This window comes from Panthera leo, chromosome B3, assembly GCF_018350215.1.
Source record: "Panthera leo isolate Ple1 chromosome B3, P.leo_Ple1_pat1.1, whole genome shotgun sequence".
Taxonomy (NCBI): domain Eukaryota; kingdom Metazoa; phylum Chordata; class Mammalia; order Carnivora; family Felidae; genus Panthera; species Panthera leo.
Window position 1 is genome coordinate 100102872 of NC_056684.1, and position 22518 is coordinate 100125389.

General features: G+C 37.8%; 1 protein-coding gene across 2 annotated transcripts in view; it reads right to left on the bottom strand.

Moving 5' to 3' along the window:
* Nucleotides 1-566: 566 nt before the first annotated feature.
* Nucleotides 567-22518, bottom strand: part of FERMT2 (FERM domain containing kindlin 2) — an 84004-nt gene continuing 62052 nt past the window's right edge. The window contains exons 6-16 of one of the 2 annotated variants that reach the window (XM_042943257.1): nucleotides 22322-22424; nucleotides 20744-20851; nucleotides 16508-16642; nucleotides 15585-15634; nucleotides 14331-14455; nucleotides 8231-8337; nucleotides 7875-8096; nucleotides 5227-5247; nucleotides 4471-4595; nucleotides 3683-3824; nucleotides 567-1845 (exon numbers count right to left, since the gene is read on the bottom strand). In XM_042943257.1, coding sequence (XP_042799191.1) covers nucleotides 1672-1845; nucleotides 3683-3824; nucleotides 4471-4595; nucleotides 5227-5247; nucleotides 7875-8096; nucleotides 8231-8337; nucleotides 14331-14455; nucleotides 15585-15634; nucleotides 16508-16642; nucleotides 20744-20851; nucleotides 22322-22424 — 1312 coding nt within the window. In that variant the 3' untranslated portion in view covers nucleotides 567-1671. The remainder of the gene's footprint in view (nucleotides 1846-3682; nucleotides 3825-4470; nucleotides 4596-5226; nucleotides 5248-7874; nucleotides 8097-8230; nucleotides 8338-14330; nucleotides 14456-15584; nucleotides 15635-16507; nucleotides 16643-20743; nucleotides 20852-22321; nucleotides 22425-22518) is intronic. The other variant, XM_042943258.1, reaches the window with a different exon arrangement.

Here is a 22518-nt window from a genome sequence, read left to right on the forward strand (position 1 = left end):
AAGAAAAGCCATGGAGAAGGTGATAGGAGCTTTGCTTCTAGAGGCCATGGCATCCTGGCAGGCCCAGGACAAAGACCTGAATTCAGGTGTCCATGATAGCAGTGACAAAAGATTGCCTGAGGGAAAAACCAACCAGACTTGGCCTGATTAAATGCAACAGATAAAGGGAAAAAGTCCAGGACTGAAGTTTTGCACCTGAATGATATAATTAGCATTAACACCAGGGAGCAGATTCATACATGTGAGTTGTGGTCTTTTAGACCAGGAGTTATTTTGCCGTTTAAAACAAATTCTGCCCGAGGCAACAATGTCTGTTCATTTGTCATATTTCTTTTTATACAATCTAATATTTAAATATTATGCGGTTCATTTTTAAGTAGTAGAACAAAAAATGGGGTGGAAGAATCTATCCTAGAGATTAAGTATCAACTATCTGGTGATACTCTGGATACCAGCAAGTTGTTCTCCTAACACAAGATGTAGGCAAAGTTCTTCCCAAAGGCAAGAGTTCATTTCTACGGTTAATGCTATGGAAACAGTAAAAACACAAAGTACAAAAAGAAACATAAATAAAAGATTTTGCTTTTATTTAAAATAAAATGCATTTATACAGTCTTTAAACCATGGATTATTGGACAATACTGGTAATCCACCCCTCCCAGCCCCCTCTTGGGTTATGTGACCTAGGAATTTTGACTATAGCACCAATGCCGACTGTAACAGCGCAAAAGACAAGAACATGGCCAGTCCAGGCATTAGAGTTAAGGACATTGTGGCAAATCATGACTATAATGAAGTCATTCTTAATTTAGCAGATATGAAAACTGCACATTAATTATATTTTTAAAAGCATTTAATTAATGCAAAGATGCTACATCTAAGACATTTGCTAGTTGTGAGTTTTTTTAAAAAACTGTACAATTTATAAAATTTGTGTTTGTACATTAGTTACACAAAATGCATACTTCATAGACCTTTACTTCATATTGTAATGCAAAAGTTGCATTATTTTAGGCAGACAGTGAATATGCTGGTGAATACTAAAAGTGTTGTAATACAACAGGGTGTGAAAGTCAAAACACAAGACAATATACATACATGCTTATTCAAGGACAAAAACAAACCAAGCATAAGGGACCAATAGCATTTTCCTTCAAGGTCAAACAATAACATTATTGAATATCAGGCATCTTCCACAGGCCTGATTTATTTGGGGATGGGAGTGAGGGATGGGGAATCAATAGCTACCAGAAAGTAGGCATTTTTAAAACACATGATCAAATTAAACATACATTAAAACACATGCATTAAACATGATAAATAGACTTCATATAGTTTAAGCCCTGGATAGCTTTAAAGTAGATGGCTTGAGTTTCTTAGTTTGGCTAGCTTAAATCAGTGATGTTTTGTTCCTGACTTGCCCACTACTTTCCTTTTCAATTCCTGGCCCTAAGGAATGTGTGCCATATTCATGTCCATATATTGTATCATGATAGCAGATTAATAGTCGTGCTTGTTAGTGCACATATTAACTGGTCTGGTAAGGCAAAAAAGTTTTCATGATAAAATGATAAATTTCAAGCTTACTTTATTAAGCAGCATATAACAAACAACAGCTTTCAAAGTTAAATATTGTTATGGCCATGGAGTTTCATTACACAACATTTCTATTCACACCCAGCCACTGGTAAGTTTGTAGAACATCTCTTCATCTAAACTCTCATTTTGGTCTTTCGCACGCGTTGAGAGAAATATGTAGCCACCAATGAATTCGTGAACCACTTTGCAATCTACTTCGGTACATATGAAGGACAATCGTACTTCATCTGCAAACTCTACCGTGACCTGGAACAAAGACAAAGAACTGTCAGTCTCGGTAAAACTCCACATGGTTAGGCACAAGTGACGCTACTGTGCTATTTAATGTCTGCCCTATCACAAGACTATTTGTCGACCCTCAATTTTTTTTTAATCCTAAACTAATAATGCCTTCAGTTCCAAAAGAATACAAGTTGACTAGCCCCTCCCCGACTCCTTTTTAGTTTTCATGTTCTGAAAAGGAAGACTGAATGCAAAGGGTTTAGGTCATTATGTTCCCAAATGGTCTCTGGTGATTCAATTAATGAGAATGTCTCTCTTCAAGGCCTGAGAGAAAACCTACTTCCTGCATTTAATTTAATATTTGCTTCAGATACTTAACCTTTAGGTATCATGTTTGAATACAGTAACAACCCCTCTTATCCATGGGGAATATATTTCAGGACCCTAAGTGGATGCCTGAAACCATGGATAGTACTGAACCCTACATACACTATGCTTTTCTTTCCTTTACAGATATACCTATGATAAAGTTTAATTTGTAAGTTAGATACTGTAAGAGATTAACAATAACAGAATTATAACAATATACTATAACCAAGTTATGGGAACATGGTCTCTCTCTCAACATACCTTATTGTACTGTACTCACCCCTGTGATAATGAGAAATGACAAAATGCCTATATGACGCGAGGAAGGTAAATGACATAGGTGCTGTGACATAGTGTTAGGCTCCTACAATATATCAGGAGGAGGATGGGTTATCTGCTTCTGGATCAAGGTTAACCACAGAAAAGTAACCTATTATTCGATGCAGTAATAGGAAGTGCTACAATAAACCCAATGTCCCTAAAACACACAGTTTATCAGTAAAAGATTGTTTAAATGATACTTATGTACTTCAAGTCTGGGGGCAGCATGATATACAGTAGTAGCTGTGCCAGGTTTTAGAGCCCCTGAGCATCTGACTTTGGATCCTGATTCTGTGACTAAGTGTGTGGTCATAGCAATCATGGCCCACGGGCCTCTACATGTGAGTGTCCTCATTTGTAAAGTAGGGACAATCCAACTATCCCGCACAAGGCTGTGGTGAGATTTAGAAATAGGGGACAAATACAAAAACATCTAGCATCATGACTGGCACAGAGTAGGCATTCAATAAACAGCAGCTGCTACTAGGAGTGAAAGGGATTTAGCATTACAGGAAAACAATCTTCTAAGCAGATCATTATATTCTTAGAGTTCTAATAACTGGGCTAGTTATGAACTAGGCAAGTTTAAGTGGGAAATGAATAACCAACCATGTTTTATACTTTACTTTAAGAGGTAATGGTACAATCTATAGAATTTGTAAGTCTTTTAATTCTTAAGTTTTAGAAGGGCTATATATATATTTAAAAATTTTCTTTCTTGAAGTTTATTCATTTTTGAGAGCAAGGGGCAGAGAGAGAAGGGGTCACAGAATCTGAAGCAGGCTCCAGGCTCTGAGCTGTCAGCACAGAGCCCAACGTGGGGCTTGAACTGGTGAACTGTGAGATCATGACCTAAGCCGAAGTCGGACACTTAACCGACTAAGCCACCCAGGTGCCCCAGAAGGGCTATATATTAATTCAAGTAACATTGTTATAGCTTACTATTTATTTTATTTTATTTTATTTATTTATTTATTGAGTGAGTGAGTGTGCACATGAGCAGGGTAGGGGCAGGAAGGGAGAGAGTGAATCCCAAGCAGACTGTGTGCTAACACTGCACAGCCCAATGCAGGACCTTCGTCTCACAAACCTTGAGATCATGACCTGGGCCAAAACCATGAGTCGGATGCTTTAACTGACTGAACCACCCAGGTGCCCACCCCTAGCTTACCATTTTTATTTCCCAGTTCACATTCCACTGTTTCATGTTACTGAAACGCCATGTTTTGATTGCATCTCCTGTGCTGGCATCCATCCTAATCAGTCTGTTATATGCAATTCCAATAAGTTCTTCTTTTTTTCCTCCTTGGAACCTATAGTATTAAAACATAATAAATGTTTAAAAACACGTTGGGGGTGGGAGGAATGTTGCTCTGTTTTTCTTTTTTTTTTTAATAGAGGGTGCAAGTGAAGCGAGGGGCAGAAAAAGAGAAGTGGGGCTCACCTGATGCAGGACTCAAACTCACAAACTGTGAGATCATGACCCGAGTCAAAGTTGAATGCTTAACCAACTGAGTCCCTGTTTTTAAGATGTGCTCTTTAACTCTCAAAAAAGTGATATTCTTATATAAGTAAAAATAGAAATGCTATCATTTTGAGTTTTTTGGGGGGAGAGAGAGAATGCACAAGTGGGGGCAAGGGGCAAAGGGAGAGAAAATCTTAAGCAGGCTTCATGCTGAGCGTGGAGCCCGATGCCGGGCTCGATCCCATAATCCTGGGACCATGACCTGAGCCGAAATTAAGAGCTAGACACTCAACTGACTGAGCCACCCAGGCAGCCCAATCATTTTGAATTTTTAAAGTAAAAATTACAAGAATAGAAAATACATTTCAATATTCTTTACTGTAAAATTGCTTAATGGATCTCAGCAGGTACTTTAAATGTTTAATTGAAATAGATTAAGTAAAAACATACACATTAAGATTTATACATAGATGTTTAGTAGCAGAACCACTGACCTTGCAATAAAGTGTGTGATGCCAAATTCTGGTAATGACTGCCATGCTTGAATAAATCTCATCTTGGCTTCAATTAGACTCATCTGAGCTACATTCTGGTGGGCCTCCAAGATTCTTGCTGTTATCTAAACATGATTAAACATCACCTTTACCATCAGACAATATTCTTTCATTGCAGGAGCAAAACAAAAGTAACCAACTGTGCCCCACCCCACAATTACCTCTAAGAGTTGGAATTAGGAAATTTCTGAAGCCACATTTAGGAATTTTAGTTAAATAATGACTCTTCAAAATAAACCTTGATGTATTTCTTTTTGATTTCAGTTTCCAAATATCCAGAAACAAAAAGTACTTTCAGGAGTAATAACTGCCACTCCCAAAACATATTCTAAGGAGACACACATATTTTGCTTTTATAAAACGATATGTTCTAATCCTGTACATGACAGGTTTTAAATTTAGCACCAAAACACAATATCAGAATGAGTACCTGCAATATAAATTCGTAGTGGACTATTTATTAGCACCTTTAATACTTGAAACCACCATAAAGATTTTTTTAATTTCTAAAGGTATCATTAGGAAAGTTAACTTTTAAATTATACTCACATTGGGATGACTACTCCCACAAAGAGTGGAAATCCATGAAGGCGATGGGGTGGGGGGGGGGGTGGGGTGGGGGAACTGTAGCTAGGGCTTTAAATATTTTATGTATTTATTTTCTTTCCTTTTCTTTTTTAAATATGGAGAACTTACCAAATCTCTTATATAGCCTGGCTGTAGATGGCAATGCGAGGAAAGAAAAAGGAAGCAGAAAGAAAAAAAAAGGCAATCAGAAAAAATGGCAATGAAGCAAAGAAAAAGTTGCGGTAACCTGCAAACCAAAATTCCAGCCAAAAACCATGCAAAAAAAATTACTTCAGGTAGAAACCAAGCAAAGTAAATGCAAGCATGAAAATGAAAACGAGAAAGCAGCGATTACTTTCCACTTTGAATACTGAGAAACACTTCCATATTATTTCAGATTGTTAAGTGTTACTAAAATTATGGGTAGAAATTTGTAGGGAAAAAAATAAAAAAGAGCAAATACCCTTTCCCTGCTCATTTACCAGTTCTTACTGGTTAGGGCAGAGCTAATGATTTTAGTAGGAGATCAAAATTAACATTCAAAAACCTTTAATGTTTTCAGATTGAGTCAGATAATATGACCCATGCACCACTTTTCAGAAATAAGTTGAAGGCATAAAATAAGTGCAGTGACCATACTGTTTCTTTATTTACACAAGAAAAGCAACCCCCCTCAATTACCATCTGTTTTTTGCATCCTTTTTCCTGGAAGGGAAAATGAAGAGATGCTATATACTACACTAGAAATGGTGGCTATACACACAGTAGTCTATTTCCATTTGTATTAACATGGATAAAATACCCAACAACTCTTTTCTTTAAAATGTAAAAATGCAGTTTGGGAGTCACAGTCATATGAAGATATATATATATATATATATATATATATATATATATATATATATATATATATATATATATATATATATATAGCAAGTTTAAATAATATACAGTTTTGGGGATTTAAAGTAGATTAAATATAACAAATTCTCTGTATTGGTGGGCCCAAAGGAAAATCTTATGCCCTGATAGGAATAAAGGACCCCATGGCCTGGACCTCATCCTACTGGACTCCTGAACACCACTGTACTATATAGTTTAACTATTAAGCCCTATGTCCAACGACGAGTACAGCATGTGACACACAATAAGCAACTAAACTTCTGCCAATCAGCACTTTCTAGGTGTCAGGGCAATACATGGTCTCTACCTTCTGGGAACAACCCATAAATTTAGTCAGGGAAAGAAGGATTACAAAAGAATGTGTGTTTGATAAAATGCCAACGTGGAAGACAAGGCTGGAAGAATCCTTAACCACGGACCACACATACTGCCACCCTACCAGTTGAAGACAAATAGTCACTGTTTCTGTCCCCCAGAGAATTTTCACTTGACAATGTAGTTGAGAAATCAGGGTTGGAAAACTATCTTTTAAAAGTGAAAACAATCATTTGAGAGGCTTCTGAGAAAACAATTCAGTACCCATCTCTGACAGCTAAGCCAACATTTGGCAGTCTTCACAGTTAGACTTGAAGATCTTTTTTTCCTGGTACCTCACAGTGAAAGAAGCTTGCTAAGATTTGAAACTGTTCCTTGCCTTTGAAGGCAAATGAATCCACTTTCAGAAACAAGGATTTTTTTTTACAAGTAATTTTTAAATGAAATAACGAAGAATAAAAAAATAAAATTAGTACTTGATTCACTTTCCCTTTTTAACTTACAATCTACATTCCACAAATCTCCCCAGGGCAGCATTTCCTCCATTCCTCACTACTCCCACATTGTAGGGACTGTGGGATAAACAATTTCCATGTAGCTTACACAACCTCTGAAACTTAAAGACAAATACTTGGTAATTAACCTTCTGAACATTTCCAGCTAAGTAATTTCAAACACGTATGATAAACATTATATTTAAAGTTAAGAATTAGTAAGTGTTCTGGGTATTTTATTGGGCCCTCCCAGTAATGTTTTAAAATTATTCTTGAACGGTAAAAATCAAACTAGATAGAAATGAAATATTTATTTTAAAGGCCTTCTTCACCCCACCTCACACTGAAGCCTTTGCCTTTTATGGCATGATGTTTGGTGTAGAGAATACTGGGGGCTATCCCAAATGAAATTCCCCAGCAAAGAACCTTTTATGTTGTACTGAAGAACCATTTTCCTAAATAGCAATCCTTTTATGGTATTAATTTCCAGGAAAGGAATTCTAAACAAAGTGAACAAAAGCAGTGAATGTCAATCAAAATTTACCAAACTCTGTCACATCACGCAAATCTTGGTTTAGGTTTTTGACTGTTAAGAAAAGACGATGTTAAAATGTAGACTATTTCTACCATTGTAAAGTTTATCTCCAAAGCTGGAAAAGTCCATTTTGACAGTGCGAAGTTGTTCTAGACTTTGCCGGGAAATGCTGGCTGTGCTTTGTACCACACACATATACGGAATAAAACTGCATGAATTAAGGAATTCAAAGCATACACACCATTTCAATTCCCTGAAAGAACACCCTGTTAACAGAGCGGTTTCCTTAGGTTGTTTAGAATAAATACGCTTCCAACTATTTTACCTTATGATCTGTCCTATTAAAATGATAAACATTTTTTAAAATGACTTAACTGACTGAAGGCCATCCACATCCCATTTTATATTCCAGCCACCTGATATGAAATTCAGACCATCATTAAAGCCACAAAGTTTTAACAGGGGAAACTAAATTTACAGTACATGTACAAAATCATGCGAGAAGAAAAGAGATGAAATGAATCAAATACCTGCTTGTTCTTGTACTTTTTTAGATAGCGAGGGGACACCAAACATTCAGGATTTATATCAGTTGTGATCTGCTCTGGTATTAACTGAGGATCTGGGTTTAAATGCTGCATCTTCAGGAAGGAAAGAATATTTTGGACTTCTAAGTTGTAAGAACTGTCTGCCATGGTCTTGCCTTTGGAGGCTAATCTGCAGGCTGCCATCCAGTGTGCATACTGTTTTTCCTGTTGAAAAGAAATACTGAAATATGAAATGTATCACATGATGGGTCCTTTAAGTATAAAATGTAAGGACGACTGGTCAACTCACTAGGGAACTGAAGAAAACTGAAGTTCACACTTTTAATTGGAAAACTTACATTGTCACAACGAAGCCAGATTTCATTCATGCCCTCTGCAACTGGAATCAGGAGTTTAATGTTAAATTTTTGGCCTGAAATGTTTACATCTGGGGTAACTTCACATCCTGTAATAAAAAAATTATTAAAATGGTCAAATTTACCTTTAAGAAATCACAAGCCACTATAGGTAGCTCTCATTTTATGGTATCTTAACATGCTGAATTTTGCTGTTTTGGAATCTTTAAACTGGGAAGCAAGGTTTTATCGCCCAATAATTGTTTGAGGTGGAGCAAAAGAGATCTAGTGTAGAAAAGGGGTATAATGCAGTTTGTGGTCCTCATAAAACTTCATTGAAGAGAAGGAAAGGGTCCTGTTAAAAGGATATTACCAAAAAACACGACCCCACAAGTTTGATATTGTGCTGTTTTAATATCATTCAGTTCCTTAAATCTCAAGGTATTTGGGACTTTTAAGTTGCTAAATGTATAGGGATAACATTTTGGTAAGAATAAGCGACTGTTCAAAAGTAACCTCTCTGCCCACTGTGGGGCTTGAACTCATGGCCCCGAGATCAAGAGCTGCCTGCTCTACTGGCCAGAAGCCCCAAGAATAAAGGACTTTTATGATGCCTTTTCTGTGAAGCATTAGCTAGCAGCTTTACAGAAGGGCACACAGGTGGGCTGAACATACACTCAGTTAGATGGCGGGATAATGGCTGGCATAAACAAGTAGTAACAGTGTAACAGTGGAGAGGCACCCTGCAATCTGACCTTGTTCCACGCTTCTCTGTCACTTAATTACTGCCCATTTGTGGAACATCTCTAAGCCCAAATTTCCCAACCTTAAAACTCTACCTCACAGGAATGCCGTAAGGATAAAGAAGATAACAGACATGTCAGAGCTTTCTAAACGGTATTCCAGTTATCACCCTCAGTGTGTCTTAAGACCAGCAAGTAGGCTCCTAGACTGTTAGCAGGGCCTGTGGTCACTTTGCTCTGTGTACCGGAGCAACATCTCTCTGTACAGAGAGTATAAGGAACAAGATAATAAAGCTCTCTACATCTACCACAAAGAAAGGACAAATACAAAGCACTGTATTGAAAACAACAGAATATTGTACTTTTTTTAATGTTTATGCACTCTGATAAGAGGGAGTGGGCACTGCACACGCATGCAGGGGAGGGGCAGAGAGAATCTCAAGCGGGCTCCACACTGTTAGCGCAGAGACCAACTGTCGAGCCGGACGGTGGCTCGATCCCGTGAACCGTGAGATCATGACCTGAAATCCAGAGTCAGACGCTAAAACGACTGAGTCACCCAGGCTCCCCAAGAAACAGAACATTTTAGATAAATGGAAGATCCTCTTCTCCTTTCCAGAAACACCTATCATGAATTTAGTGGACTTTCTCCCTGTTTGCTTTCTTTTAAAAAATATTAGCTACAGCATTTACCTCTTTCTGTACAAGGATTACAAACTATCAGGAAGTTTGCATTTAATCTGCAAAGGTAACACAAAGAGGAGACGTTTGAAGATAGTTCTTTTGCAGATTTCATTACTCACTGAAGCAGACTTAAAAGTACACAATCCCATAATCATGTCTCTTTTAAAAGTAAAACACCAAAAAAACCTAAAAAGCTTGGCGAGGCATAGTGAGTGGTAACTCAGGTGCTACTGTAGGCGCAAAGGCACCTGTCAGGCCACACATCTCAGACAATATTCACTCCGTGCCACCTCGGGTACTTACGACCATGGCAATGTGCCACGCTTCACTGTAGCCCAATTGCTGCTCCTCTGACACGTTCTAACCGCAGTCTTCAAACTCTTTGAGTCCTGCAGCCCTGACACCTTCTCCCCATCATGTTTTCACTTCTTCCTTTTCCTGAGTCCAGCCTGGACACCATTCACCAGCTATCACATCCAACTCCCTAGACTCACCGTATTTCCATTAATACACATTAACCAAGACCTTAACCCTGGCTCCATCCAACCACCTCGCTTTTACTTGCCTATAATAGGCTGCTGAGCACTCTAAGGAGGGGAGGGGGAGAAAAACCACAAAACCAAGCAGATAGGTTTCACCAGAAATTCATGGATTCCCAAACTCTACCTGGCCCTCAACACTTGCATCCTGTGTTTTCAGACACTCTCAACAATGTTTATCTCAAATCTTCTCAGGCCTCCGATGCCGCTCACTCTCAGGGGACAACTTCACATCTTTTCTCCAAGAAAGCCATGAGAAGTAGTCACACAGCTTCCTACCACCACAGCCGATAAAGCTTGCTGCCCTCACTCCCACAGTGGGATGGCATCTCTCTGATCCCAAGTGGGCTGTTTTCTGCCATCCCAGGAACCTTGCTCCATCACAGAGATCCTCTTCCTCTCCCAGACACTACTTCTCTATTTCTAGTGTGATGTTTCATCAGCATTTCACTTCCTTGAGTCTCTCCAATCTTGAAACAAAATGCCTTTCTCCTCCACCTTATACCTCTCTCTGCTGTTACTGCCCTCTTTCCTCCCTCCTTATTACAGGTAAGGTTCATCAAAAAACTATCTTTGTTTCCTATTTACTTCTCAATGACTGTACTTTGGCTCCCATACTCAAAAGGCCACTGAAATCCGCTCCAATCTGTTCTGCATCAAGGCCACCAACCACCTCCAATGTGGCTAAATGCTATGTCGGCTTCACAGTCTTTATCTTACTTTTCTGTAGTATTTGATGCCAGTGATTACGCTGTCCTTTTTGAAACAACTTTTATCTTAGTTCCCACCATGTCTCATTTCCATGGTCTCCGTAAGCATTTTTTGTTTCCCTTCCTCTAATCTGCCCTGTATCTCAAACACAGGTGTTCTACAGGGTTCTGTTCTTAGCCTTTTCATATTATAGACAACCATTCTAATGGCTGCCATTTATCATTAACGCTAAAACTGATACCATAAGTATCTGCAGTGCGGATCTCCCGTGATCCAGTGGCCTACAAGTTACCTCCAACAGCTATCCCACAGGCACCTCAAATTTAAAATAACCCAAAACTAAACTCACTGTCCTTCTCCCCGAAATAAGCTCCTCTATATTCTCAACTCTATCCATCCAACTTGTACAAGCCAGAAATAAGTCCCTCCCCATGAGCCTCTCCCAAATCAATCACTCAGGATGCTTGCTGACTGGGCTTTCTCAGGATCTTCTGAATTTGAACCCTTTTCTCCATCCATATTGATCACCTTAATCTGGATCACTGTCACTGTTCTAAAATTATTCCTCTATACTGTAGCCAATATAAATAGGATGGATCCTGTTATTTTCATGTTAATACTTTCTCAGTGACACTTCATTGCTGCCAGTTTAAAAAACAATCCCTAACATTTTTATCCTCCAAAACATGCCAATTTCTTCAGCTGTTGTCCCTCATCTATGTAGAAATCAGATTCAATAGCCACTAGGAAGCATTCATCCTCTGACTTGATTGAACTCTACATTCCAACAGCACAAAACCCCCTGTGGTTGCTGATGCTTTTCTCCAGGAATTTCTGCATACCAGTCTCTGCCACAAGGTTTTTACCAATTCTCCTTCCTTCCATGGGCCTTGAGTTAGACACTGGATCTAACTCTGGCATTATTTCTGCCAGGATATTCCCCACCATCGCTGAACACTGAGACAGCACACACCCTTATCTTTGCTCCTCCTTGGACCTGTTACTTTTTAAAGTACTATTCATTGCCCAAATTGTCACTGTTTATCTCCCAAATGCTCTAAACACCCAGAGGGGTGGGTCTGTAACCTGTTCCTGCTCATGTCTCCAGGATCTAGCACAGCTGGGGCACAGGAATTCAATCAGTATTGGAACTGAATTTGTTTTTAGAACTTTTCATTTTAGATCTCCAAAGGCCTTAGAGAACATCTAGTCCAAAGTCCAAAGGCATGGAGAACACTCTCATTTCTTAGAGGAAGGTACTGAGGTCCAAATGGGCTATTTTTCTAAAATCACAGGGCTTATTTAGTAGCAGAACAGGAAGTAAGCCACTTGATTTTTAGGCTAGTGATATCTTCATTAGTGTGATGTGTGGGAAAATGCTCTTTTGGGAGGACATGGAAAAGGTAGGATGACAGCACACTGTAAGCCATTTTCCATACTAGGACTTGACTTCTCAGTCATGCAGGGGGGAAGGTTAGGGATATAACACGGTTAGAGAAAGCAGGGGTCAGAAGACAGATCTAGTCTCTAAATCAAGAGCAGATAATCTGGGCTGGTCCTGGGCAGCTGAGGACAGAAGCAAGAACAAGAACTGCAACAGATTCTAAAAGTAACAAATAACAAAAGAGACCCAAAAGTTAACTCATGGGTCTTGGAGAGAAAGGCAGTTAGCCTAATTCAAAGTTTTAGGAAAATTACAGTATTCCAACACATGGGCAGAGCAATCTTCTACCCAGGCCAGGGGTTTCCTTTTTTTAAAACAACAGTTCAGATAACTAGTGAGCAGAACACAGAGCAGAGATTTGGACATTTCGTTGAAATATACTAAAAGTATCCTAATGTACTACGTAGAAAAGAAAATGAAGACTATAGATCAGGGAAAGCACCTTTATATTTTAAGCAATAAATACAATATTTTGAGAATAATTTCTGTGAATGAGTCAGGGGCCCCCTTCTTGGGTACTTTTGTCCAAATATGGACATTTTTAGTTAGAAAGGCATATTGCTTTACATATAATGATAAATGTACATGCAAAACATAACCCAGAGGAGAAACGGGTTGGGCCAATAGGAATGAGCTTCTTGGACAACTAGCCTGCCAAAGGAACTGCAACCAACAGGCCGTGAAACCAGGAGGCTACCCCGCAGCTCCATAGCCTGGAAACACCATGCTCCTTTCTCAATTCTGCCTCTCCAACCCCATAACTTAGTTGGGAATTGAAGTCTTACATGAATGCATCTGATTGGAATAAAAATCTCACTGCAAACAAACAAGTCCAGAAAATGTATTTTAGTTTTCTAGCCTTTGCTGTAAGAGTGTGGAACAGTGAGATGACAATCCACCAAGCATGCTGGTGCCAAGGGTGCAGGGAGTGTGGTGTGGGCACATAGGAGAGCAGTTCTCGCTGGAAGTGAGCCAAATGGTTTTAGTGAATATCCCCATAAGTGAAGTGGTGATCAACAATCTGCAACACCCTGCAGATAAATCACGGCAGGAGGCAGCAAGATGTCCTCTAGCCGTAGAAGAACCAGACCAACCTGGACAGGAAATTCTCCTTCTGCCTGAACCACTGCATCAGTCAGATAAAAGAAGTGAAGGAGCAGTGTGAAGAACCAAAGAAGTCACCCAAGTGGGGAGTGAAATGGAAAAAAAAAAGACCAAAGCCAGTAGCTCTGAGTCCTCAGCCAGGAGCAACTCAGGCCACAGCAAACAAGGTTGCCACAAGGGAGTAGAAACATGTCCAATAACATGTGCCTCAAATACCAGCCCCTTAGTGACAGCTTTGGATTTGAAGAGACAAGAGGAAACCAAAGAGATTCAGGTTGTTGACGAGGAGGAGCCTCAGAGGTGTATCCTGGGGCTACCCCAGGAGCCAAACTGAGAGCAGAGTGTCGAACGAAAATGTTCAGGAAGGTGTTGTGGGAGGGTTAAGAAGTTGGCCAAACCCCATAGGTGCCTGCTGCCCCATTGCGGAGCCAAAAAGAGACTGGGGGTCGTGAGGGGGACCAGCTTATCATCAGTGAAAGTCAGGAAGAAGAGTAGGATGCTGATGAGGAAGGGAAAAGCCAGCAAAAACGGAGAGGACTACAACACAGATGAGAATGAAGAAAACCTGAATGACCTAATGCTGAGGATGAGAAAAGAGGCACCACAGATTTACTTGACGAGAAGAAAAGTGGAATCACTTCAAATGAAGACTGTACACAAAGAGATTACAACGAAATATTTGTGGGAAATGGAATGCTTAAAATTGTGACAAAAACTATGTACCAAAAAAAAGAATCTAGACCTAAAAAAGTACCATAAAGGAGTAATGTATCTGCTGAGGAACACACCCCTGCCCCACCCAGCAAAGTGAAGTTTATTGACTGTTAGCCAACAGAAAGTTTCTCCATCAACACTGGTCACTCCAAGGCTTTCCTTACCTCTTAGGTTCATCTGATGAGCTGGTGTGCCACTGGATTCTTCTTTGCTCTTATAGCAAGAAATAGATGTATCTTTAAAGGTGCACCAATATTGCTTGTAACCTTTTAGAGTCAGTTTTTTCGGCCTACATGTCAAACAGAATTAAGAGAAAAACCACTTTTGAAATAACTTTATCAACAGTATGTTTCAGCAGCAAAGTTTCAAAACATTAAAAGTCTGAGGCCAAGTTTTACATATATTCAACTAAGTTCCCTTGGGCCAGCATGTTATATTCAATGTTGCTGTTATTGGATTTGTCCCCTCTCGATCAATCTACTCAGGAAGATCTCAAACAGTGAATGGGTAGAGGAGAAAGGAGGGCCAACAATCTAGTATTTCTGTCAGTGGTAGCCATCTCTAACACTAGCAGGTCACATGGAAAGGACAAGAAACAAAAGGTGAAGTAAATGTCACCAATCGGAAAGCTCCTAGGTCCTATAATCACCAGCAGATTCCTGAGTGTGTGCAAGGCTGCCTTTGGAGCCTCTCTGAACGAGGGTACTGGTCTCTCTCAGGGTGTAACTGAATGGTGCTTCAACTTGCCACCCAAGGCCAACACGAAGATGACAGTAATCATGACAGAGAGTGGGTAAGTAAAGGTGTGAAATGCGAGAAGAAAGGGGGTAGGGAGCGGCATCTGAAATCATGCCCTTATCTTAGAAACTTTCCATACGGTAAGCTGTTATATGTTTAGCTACAGTAAATGGTTTATTCCATAATGGCTTCACACCTTCTATTCCATATCATCTCCTCTCCTTTCTCCCTTTTCTGCTTTAATGCCTAGATTCTGTGGACTGTGCCCAGATTGATGAAAGTCTAGATAAGATACACAAAAACCTTATTATAAAATATGCCGTGAACAAATGAATAAAATTCAATAGAATCTGGGGCTCTGAACAAGGAAATAACTGCTGGCAATAATAGTTAATTATGTCTTGCTTTCACCCGGAGGGGATGTTTTATGCTAAAATGCCACTGTATGTTTCAGTCTACATGATGCAATCTAGGTTACATAATGTTTGCTTTTCCCCTTTAAGAAAAATGTTTATCAGATGAAACAACTCACGAGTACTGCAATTTTAATTTGGTGAAGATGGTTATTTTCTCTCATAATTCATAATGCATATGCTAAAGTAAATTCCAACATGAATGTGACTACAAAATTGATACTTGTCATTCATTAATATTTGGAATTCCTCCCCTTTTGTACTTACTTAAAAACTTTAATATAGTCAGCAAGTTCAGGAATAGAAGTGATGTCACCCTAGGGAAAGAATTAAATCATTTTTTTTCTGATTTTTCTTAAAATTTGAAACTCTAATATTTAGTATCTGTCATCAAGTATCAGTGTATTCAATAAACAAAATTACATAACATACAGATTATTAAGGTTTTAAAAGTACAATCATAATGTATGGTCATATGTACAAAGCCATTTTTTTTAAAGTTTGTTTTGTGAGAGAGAGAGAGAGAGAGAGAGAGAGAGAGAGAGAGAGAGAGAGAGAGAAAGGATCCCAAGCAGGCTCCACGCTGTCAGCGCAGACCCCAATGTGAGGCTCGATCCTACGAACCATGAGATCCTGACAGAGCTGAAACCAAAAGTCTAACCAACTGAGCCACCCAGGCACTCCACAAAGTCATTTTTAAGTGGCATACAAAGCTAATAAAAAATGTGATCAAAATGGCAGTTCATATAACCTATAAGAACATATTATTCTAATTCAGCTAAAATTGTTTACATCTGCACATGAAAATTTTATAAAATCCTAACAGCCCTTAGGTCAGTGTTTCTTCTGTAACAACTAATTCCTAAGCTTTAAAACTAAACTTAGCATTTAAAATTTTTCCCAAGATCTGCTTTTCTCTTTTTGTAACATTTTAAATGTGAAGCTCACTGAATGGATGTTACCATGACTTCACTCTACCTTTTACTCTGCAGAAATGTTCTTCCACTGCTTGTGAGAGAATGTGCAGATATCTCGAGATCTATCTTTACTGTATCCTAGAGACTAGAATATTAATTTAAAATTTTTCCCTGAAAGTTTCTGATAAGTCAACACCTGTGTTCTCTAAAGCATTAAATCCACAAAAAGGTAAGAATTCAAACTAAACTAGTAGGGAAAAAGATTCACCATACCAAAATTGTTGATGTTTTCCCTCCTTCCAAAGTGATCTCCAGGTCTGAAAGAGCAGCATCAACTTCGTCTACTTCTTTGTCACTGTTGTTCAAATGATTCTCTGATGTCATGATTGACAGCTTATTGATGTGATACTGAAAAAAGAAATGATATTTTATTTAAATGTCTGTTCTAACTAGTAAAACTTTAAAATGAGATCACTATTCGCATCTATATTGAAAGCTTTTCATCACCTAACTTGAAAAGATATAGTGTCCAAGAACTAGAATAGGAAAATAAATGGCAATGCACCTAAAATCAGTGTCCTAAACATCCCAATAAATATTTATCCAGGATATATGAAAATGATTTAGTTTGGGAAGCCCTAGGACTTAGAGTTAACAGGTTGTCCACTAAGCTCCACATGAGCAGAGATTTTTTTACTCTTTTCTCCCCACTGCAGTATTCCGTGTGTCTAGAACAGGTCCTAGAACCAATGAATACTGAATGAATTAACAGAATATGCATCAGGTCTTTTGTAAAAATATATTAACATTGATTACCTTGTGTTACTATTACTACCCTGCAGAAGAAAATTAGTTGAAAGCTAAAGCCCTTCTTCCCCTGGCCCCCCAGCCTCAATTCAGTGCTGAAAACATGATCAGAGGAAGATGATGTTTATATCTGTTACGTAACAATGATAAGATGGATTACATTTATATGTAAACACACACACGTGCATATTTGTGTATATATACCAGAGTAGTGGTAAATACTCCTTATGCAGCTAGAAAAATCTTTGCATAAAGAAAAACTAGTAATGATTTTAAATATATTTAGGTCACTTAGAACAAATATTAATAATCTATTAGATTCTGATGCTAAACCTTACAGAGGTTTCACACAAAGGTAAGTAGAACTTTTGAATCACTTAATCTAAAAAAAAAACCTCTCTTTTTTTTTTTAAGTTTATTTATTTTGAGAGAGAGAGAACGTGCATGTGTGAGCACGAGCAGGGGAGGAGCAGAGAGAGGAAGACAGAATCTCCAGCAGGCCGCACGATGTCAACACAGAACCCGATGTGGGGCTCGAACCCACGAACTGGGGCTTGAACCATGAATCATGAGATCAAGACCTGAGCTGAAATCAAGAGGTGACATTTAACCGACTGAGCCACCTAGGTGCCCCTAATCAGTTTCCTTTCAAAGCATTAAGTAGCACTCCAAATTTCTAAAGTATTCATTCATTGAATAGGATCTATTCATGGGAACACTGAATGAACTAATCTGAGACCAACTGTCAGTGTTCCTCTGTATTTTAAGATTAGTGAATTGATAATGAATAGTCTTTGGCTATACCTTCAACTGTGCTGAAATGAGATCCCTCCAGTGATAGAAACTTCCATGTTCACAAATCATGGAGAATGTGGTAGGTTGAGGCCCTCAGGAAGTTGCCTCAAATGTCAGTAACATTAAGAATCGTCAAGAGAGTTGGTTAAAAATACATATTCTTAGGTTCACCCCACAGAGATTTTAATGTAGCAAATCTGGAGTCCAGCCCAGAATCTGCATTTTTATTAAGTGACTTAGGTGATTCTGATGCAGAAAGTCCTTTTAAGTTATACTGTAGAAACCCTGGCTATGAATGGGAATGGTCATAAAACCCCAGCTTTGCTTTCAGAGGTGCATCGGTTATCTTTTAAATGTTACAATACAGACTTGGACCTAAATACTTTAAAAACAGTGTTATTAACCTTTCTGTTTTTGATCCACTCCTCCTTACTTTGTTTCTTTTTACTGTTGTAGATTTACGTTACACAGGGAACCAGAAGCCCCAAGTTCAGAGTGCAGACTAAAATAAAAAGAATAGGCATTTCTTTCCCATCTTCTCAAAGTTTCCCCCTTCTGTACTGGATGGATTCTTAGAGCCTTTGGTTCAGTTTCTGGGAAGGCTTCTAAGAACTCAGGATTTGTAGTCCAAAATTCTCTTATAGAATCTAGATTCTAGGGGCACCTCGGTGGCTTAGTCAGTTAAGTGTCCGACTTTGACTCATGTCATAATCTCACGGTTTGTAGGTTCGAGCCCCAGGCTGGGCTCTGTGCTGACAGCTTGGAGCCTGCTTCAGATTCTGTGTCTCCCTCTTGCTCTCCCCCTCCCTCTCTCAAAAATAAACATAAAAAAAAAATAATAAATCTAGATTCTCAAATGGTTCAGGAGAGCTATGCTTTGGGACATTGTGTCCACAAATTAAAATTCATGTCTTGAAGTGTTTTCTACTGCACTAAAATGGACTGTCTACTGTACACTGGGTGAGGGAAAGCTATGAAATGGTTCTATTTCTGTGAAAATACAACTGTGTGTGTCTATCTGACCCTTGGACAACATGGAGGCTAGGGGCACTGACTCTCCCAAAACCTTACTAATAAAAGTCTGCTCTTGACCAGAACTTTATCAATAAGAAACAATTAACATATATTTTGTATGTTATATATGTATAGACTTATTCTTACAATAAAGTTAGAGAAAAAAATGTAAGGAAAATACATTTACTGTAATGTATTTATTTATTGAAGAAAATCTGCACATAAGTGGACCCATGCAGTTCAAGCCTGTGTTGTTCAAGGGTCAACTATATTCTCACTCAGCAAATTTTTTTCAGCACCTACTATGTGCTCATAGGTACGTCTGTATCTGTTGGTTTTTTAAAAAGTGCATTATTTTTATAATAAAAAGATAAATACTATATAATAAAAGTCTGTGATTTTCCCCCACATACATTTTATATGTACTACTCTTCTGTCATTGGCAAAACCGTCACTAGAAAATTATAAGCCTGTATTCTAAGTGAGAAAGATGTAGGTAGAAAACTATAAACCAAGTGAGATACTTTGAACAAAATTACTCCAGAATTTAATTCACGAAATTCTTCAGATAGTCTGAATTATCCAAAAACACAATAGAAGATTCTTAACTAGCTGATTAAACAAGTCTCTACCTAAACTAATTTATCTGCCATCAAAGATTTTCCTTGTTTAAGCTTTGTTTCGACTCCCTTCTTTTATCATATAAACTAAGGAGAAATGAGCTTTTCTTCTACTGTAAATAGGACAATTTTTTAAGTCTTAACCAGAAAACCTTCCTGGATGCATACAAACATTTGGAAGACTGGGAGCATTTTTATTTGTGTTCTAAAGAGAAGAAAATAAAATCCTTTTTACAGTGAAAGCTTTTAATAAGTAAATGTCAACTTTGCTTCCTGTACTTAAAGAACACTAATTTTGTCAGGACTTCTGGCAAAACCAGAATTCTACCATAATCTGAGAACATTCACCAAAGCCTCATTCAACTATGTGAACTGTAAGAATGACTAATCTGTGGTCAGCTGGATCCCAGTGTTTCTAAGAAGGCAGATCTGTGGATGCCACCCTAATGTTATTTTACTAAAGGGGGAAAGTTTCGAAAATATAAGCACTACTGTATTCTTAAAAAGTTGGTATGCAAGAACTACAGTTGAGAAAACACTGGTTTAATCTAAGGAAAACATTACCTACTTAAAAAAAAATTTTTTTTAATGTATTTTGAGAGAGAGAGGGAGCGCCGTGTGCCTGTGAGCAAGGGAAGTGCAGAGAGAGAAGGAGAGACAGAATCCCAAGGAGGCTCGCATCCTCAGCACAGAGCCTGAAGTGGAGCTCGATCTCATGAACTGTGAGATCATGACCTGAGCTGAAATCAAGAGTCAGACACTTAACCGACTGAGCCACCCAGGTGCCCCTAACTACACCTTAAAGATTATCATTCTGAAAACTAATTTATGTTTTGTTTCAGTAGTCCATTAAAATTTATCACCTTTAAAATGTATTATTTTTGCTATAGCCACTTAAAAAATATTATCAGCCCCAGCTACTTAGGAAATTATGCAAGTAATAAGCTTCATTTTAGAAATGGGATTTTCAACGTAGATCTTATTTCTAAAGCAAAATGGGGTAGTTTTAAACTAATATATATGTGGGGTGGGAGAATAGTTTTCTTCTATAGGATACAAAAAAAAATAGCTGAAGTATATACCACTAAACTCTGAAAAAACAAAAAGTTAAATTCATGTATTTACTTTGCCTTCTAAGTGTATATTCATTTTCAACACAGCAAAAAGCAAACACTATCAAAATGCTACTGGAATTACAATGCAACTTTACTATTTAAAAATAATCCCCTATCCTTTCCATTGAAAAGTCCCATTTACCAATACTCTCCACTACCTGCAGGGCTGCAAACATCATCATTTCTTCTTCTGTGCATTCAATTTCTTCTAGGAGAATAGCCCATTTGGCCTGCTCATAAAGCTGATTGATTCTGATTGCATCATACTGCAGCAAAAGAGACATAATCCTTTTGTAATACATCACCTTTAACATAAAATAACTTGGAAACTGAATATTCACGTTCAACGCTTGGAAAAAAAAAGTTTTAATATACATTTTTTCCCTGGGATTTTTATTTAGTATCAAATACTCAATAATGAGAACGATACTTACAGGGTTAAGTATGTCTATATATACCCACATCTAATTTTCCATTAAAAATAACACTGAGATGTCCAAAACATTATTATCCAATATTAGAAATAGATTCTGTGTTATTTTACAGGGAAACAATCATCAGATATTCCAGAGTTCTTAAGAAAATGAATCTGATTTGAAAGACATTTAAAGGGTAAAAGTGACTGCTTTTCAGTGTTGGTACTGCAACCTGCCACACTAAAATGTTATAATCAGAGAGTAAATTATCTTAGGGAACATCTTATTCACTAGGGAAAAGCATGCTTAGACAAAGTGTCAGGTCCTTGTAAAGAGCAATTATTTTAAGAATCTGAAATAAGACAGTACATATTTGTACTTGTGGAGAAGATTTATTTATATATTGCTGAATTATCCATTTAGTTACATTAAGAAAAATTAATAGTAATGTCTTAACAATACATAGCATCCCCTTCCCCAGCAAATGTAACTATGTTCCTAAAACAACTTTGGTTTTACTAAAATGAGACATGATATGACCCAAAAGGGACTAAAATTATTTTTATAGTTCCAATATATACATTTTACAGTTACAATAATTACTTAAGCACATAATAAAAAATGAAAACTATATACATGAAAATCTAGACACTAATCTAGACATGAAAAGGATGAGAGGTAGTCAAGAGAGGTTCCTTTCCTCCCAAGGATGATAAATAAGGAAGCAAAAGATCCAAATCTCTGTGCCATATGTATTCTAGGGAAAAATACTTGAGATTTCATAGCAAATTTAACTCTTCTAGGAAAAGCAAAGTGATACAATCATTTGATACTAAAAACATATTACAAAGTTTGGCTATTAAATGGGAAGAAATGTAGGCTTAAAGAATTTTTAAGCAACATCTTTTGATTTATAATTAGAAATCTGAAAGTCATTTAAAAGGTACTATTTCAGAAAAATCTTGTTTTACAAAAAGCACAGCTGAAGAGAAGTGTTAAAAAAACAAAACAAAACAAAAACAACCCTAAAACTAACTTTACCAATTCTGTAGTACCAAGCTAGTGCTTTTAAAAATACAAATCAACCAAAAGTTCAATTATTTTAACAAAAAAGAAAAAAGGTTTAATTATGCTTCCGACTTACTAACACAATAGAATTATTTCAAATATAGATGCCTTTGTCTAAAGCTTAGGCTTTTAATATTATTCAGACTTGCTATATATGAATGATTCTTAACCCCATCAACTGCAAAAACCAAACATCCAAATGAACAAAACAAAAAGAAAAAAAAGAAGAGATCCCTCTAAAACCCTCGGTACCTTTGGATTCAAATCAAAAAAGCTGTAATACTTGAATCGGAGAAGCAAGGCCTCATTTTCCTTCACATCCTGTTCCATGAGAGATCTTGAGGAATCAAGCCACCTGGACAGATTAACAAGGGCATTAGAACAAAGCAAGACAAGATTAATAAAGTATCTCTACCTCTCACTGGAGAAAGAAATTCTTCAACATATCT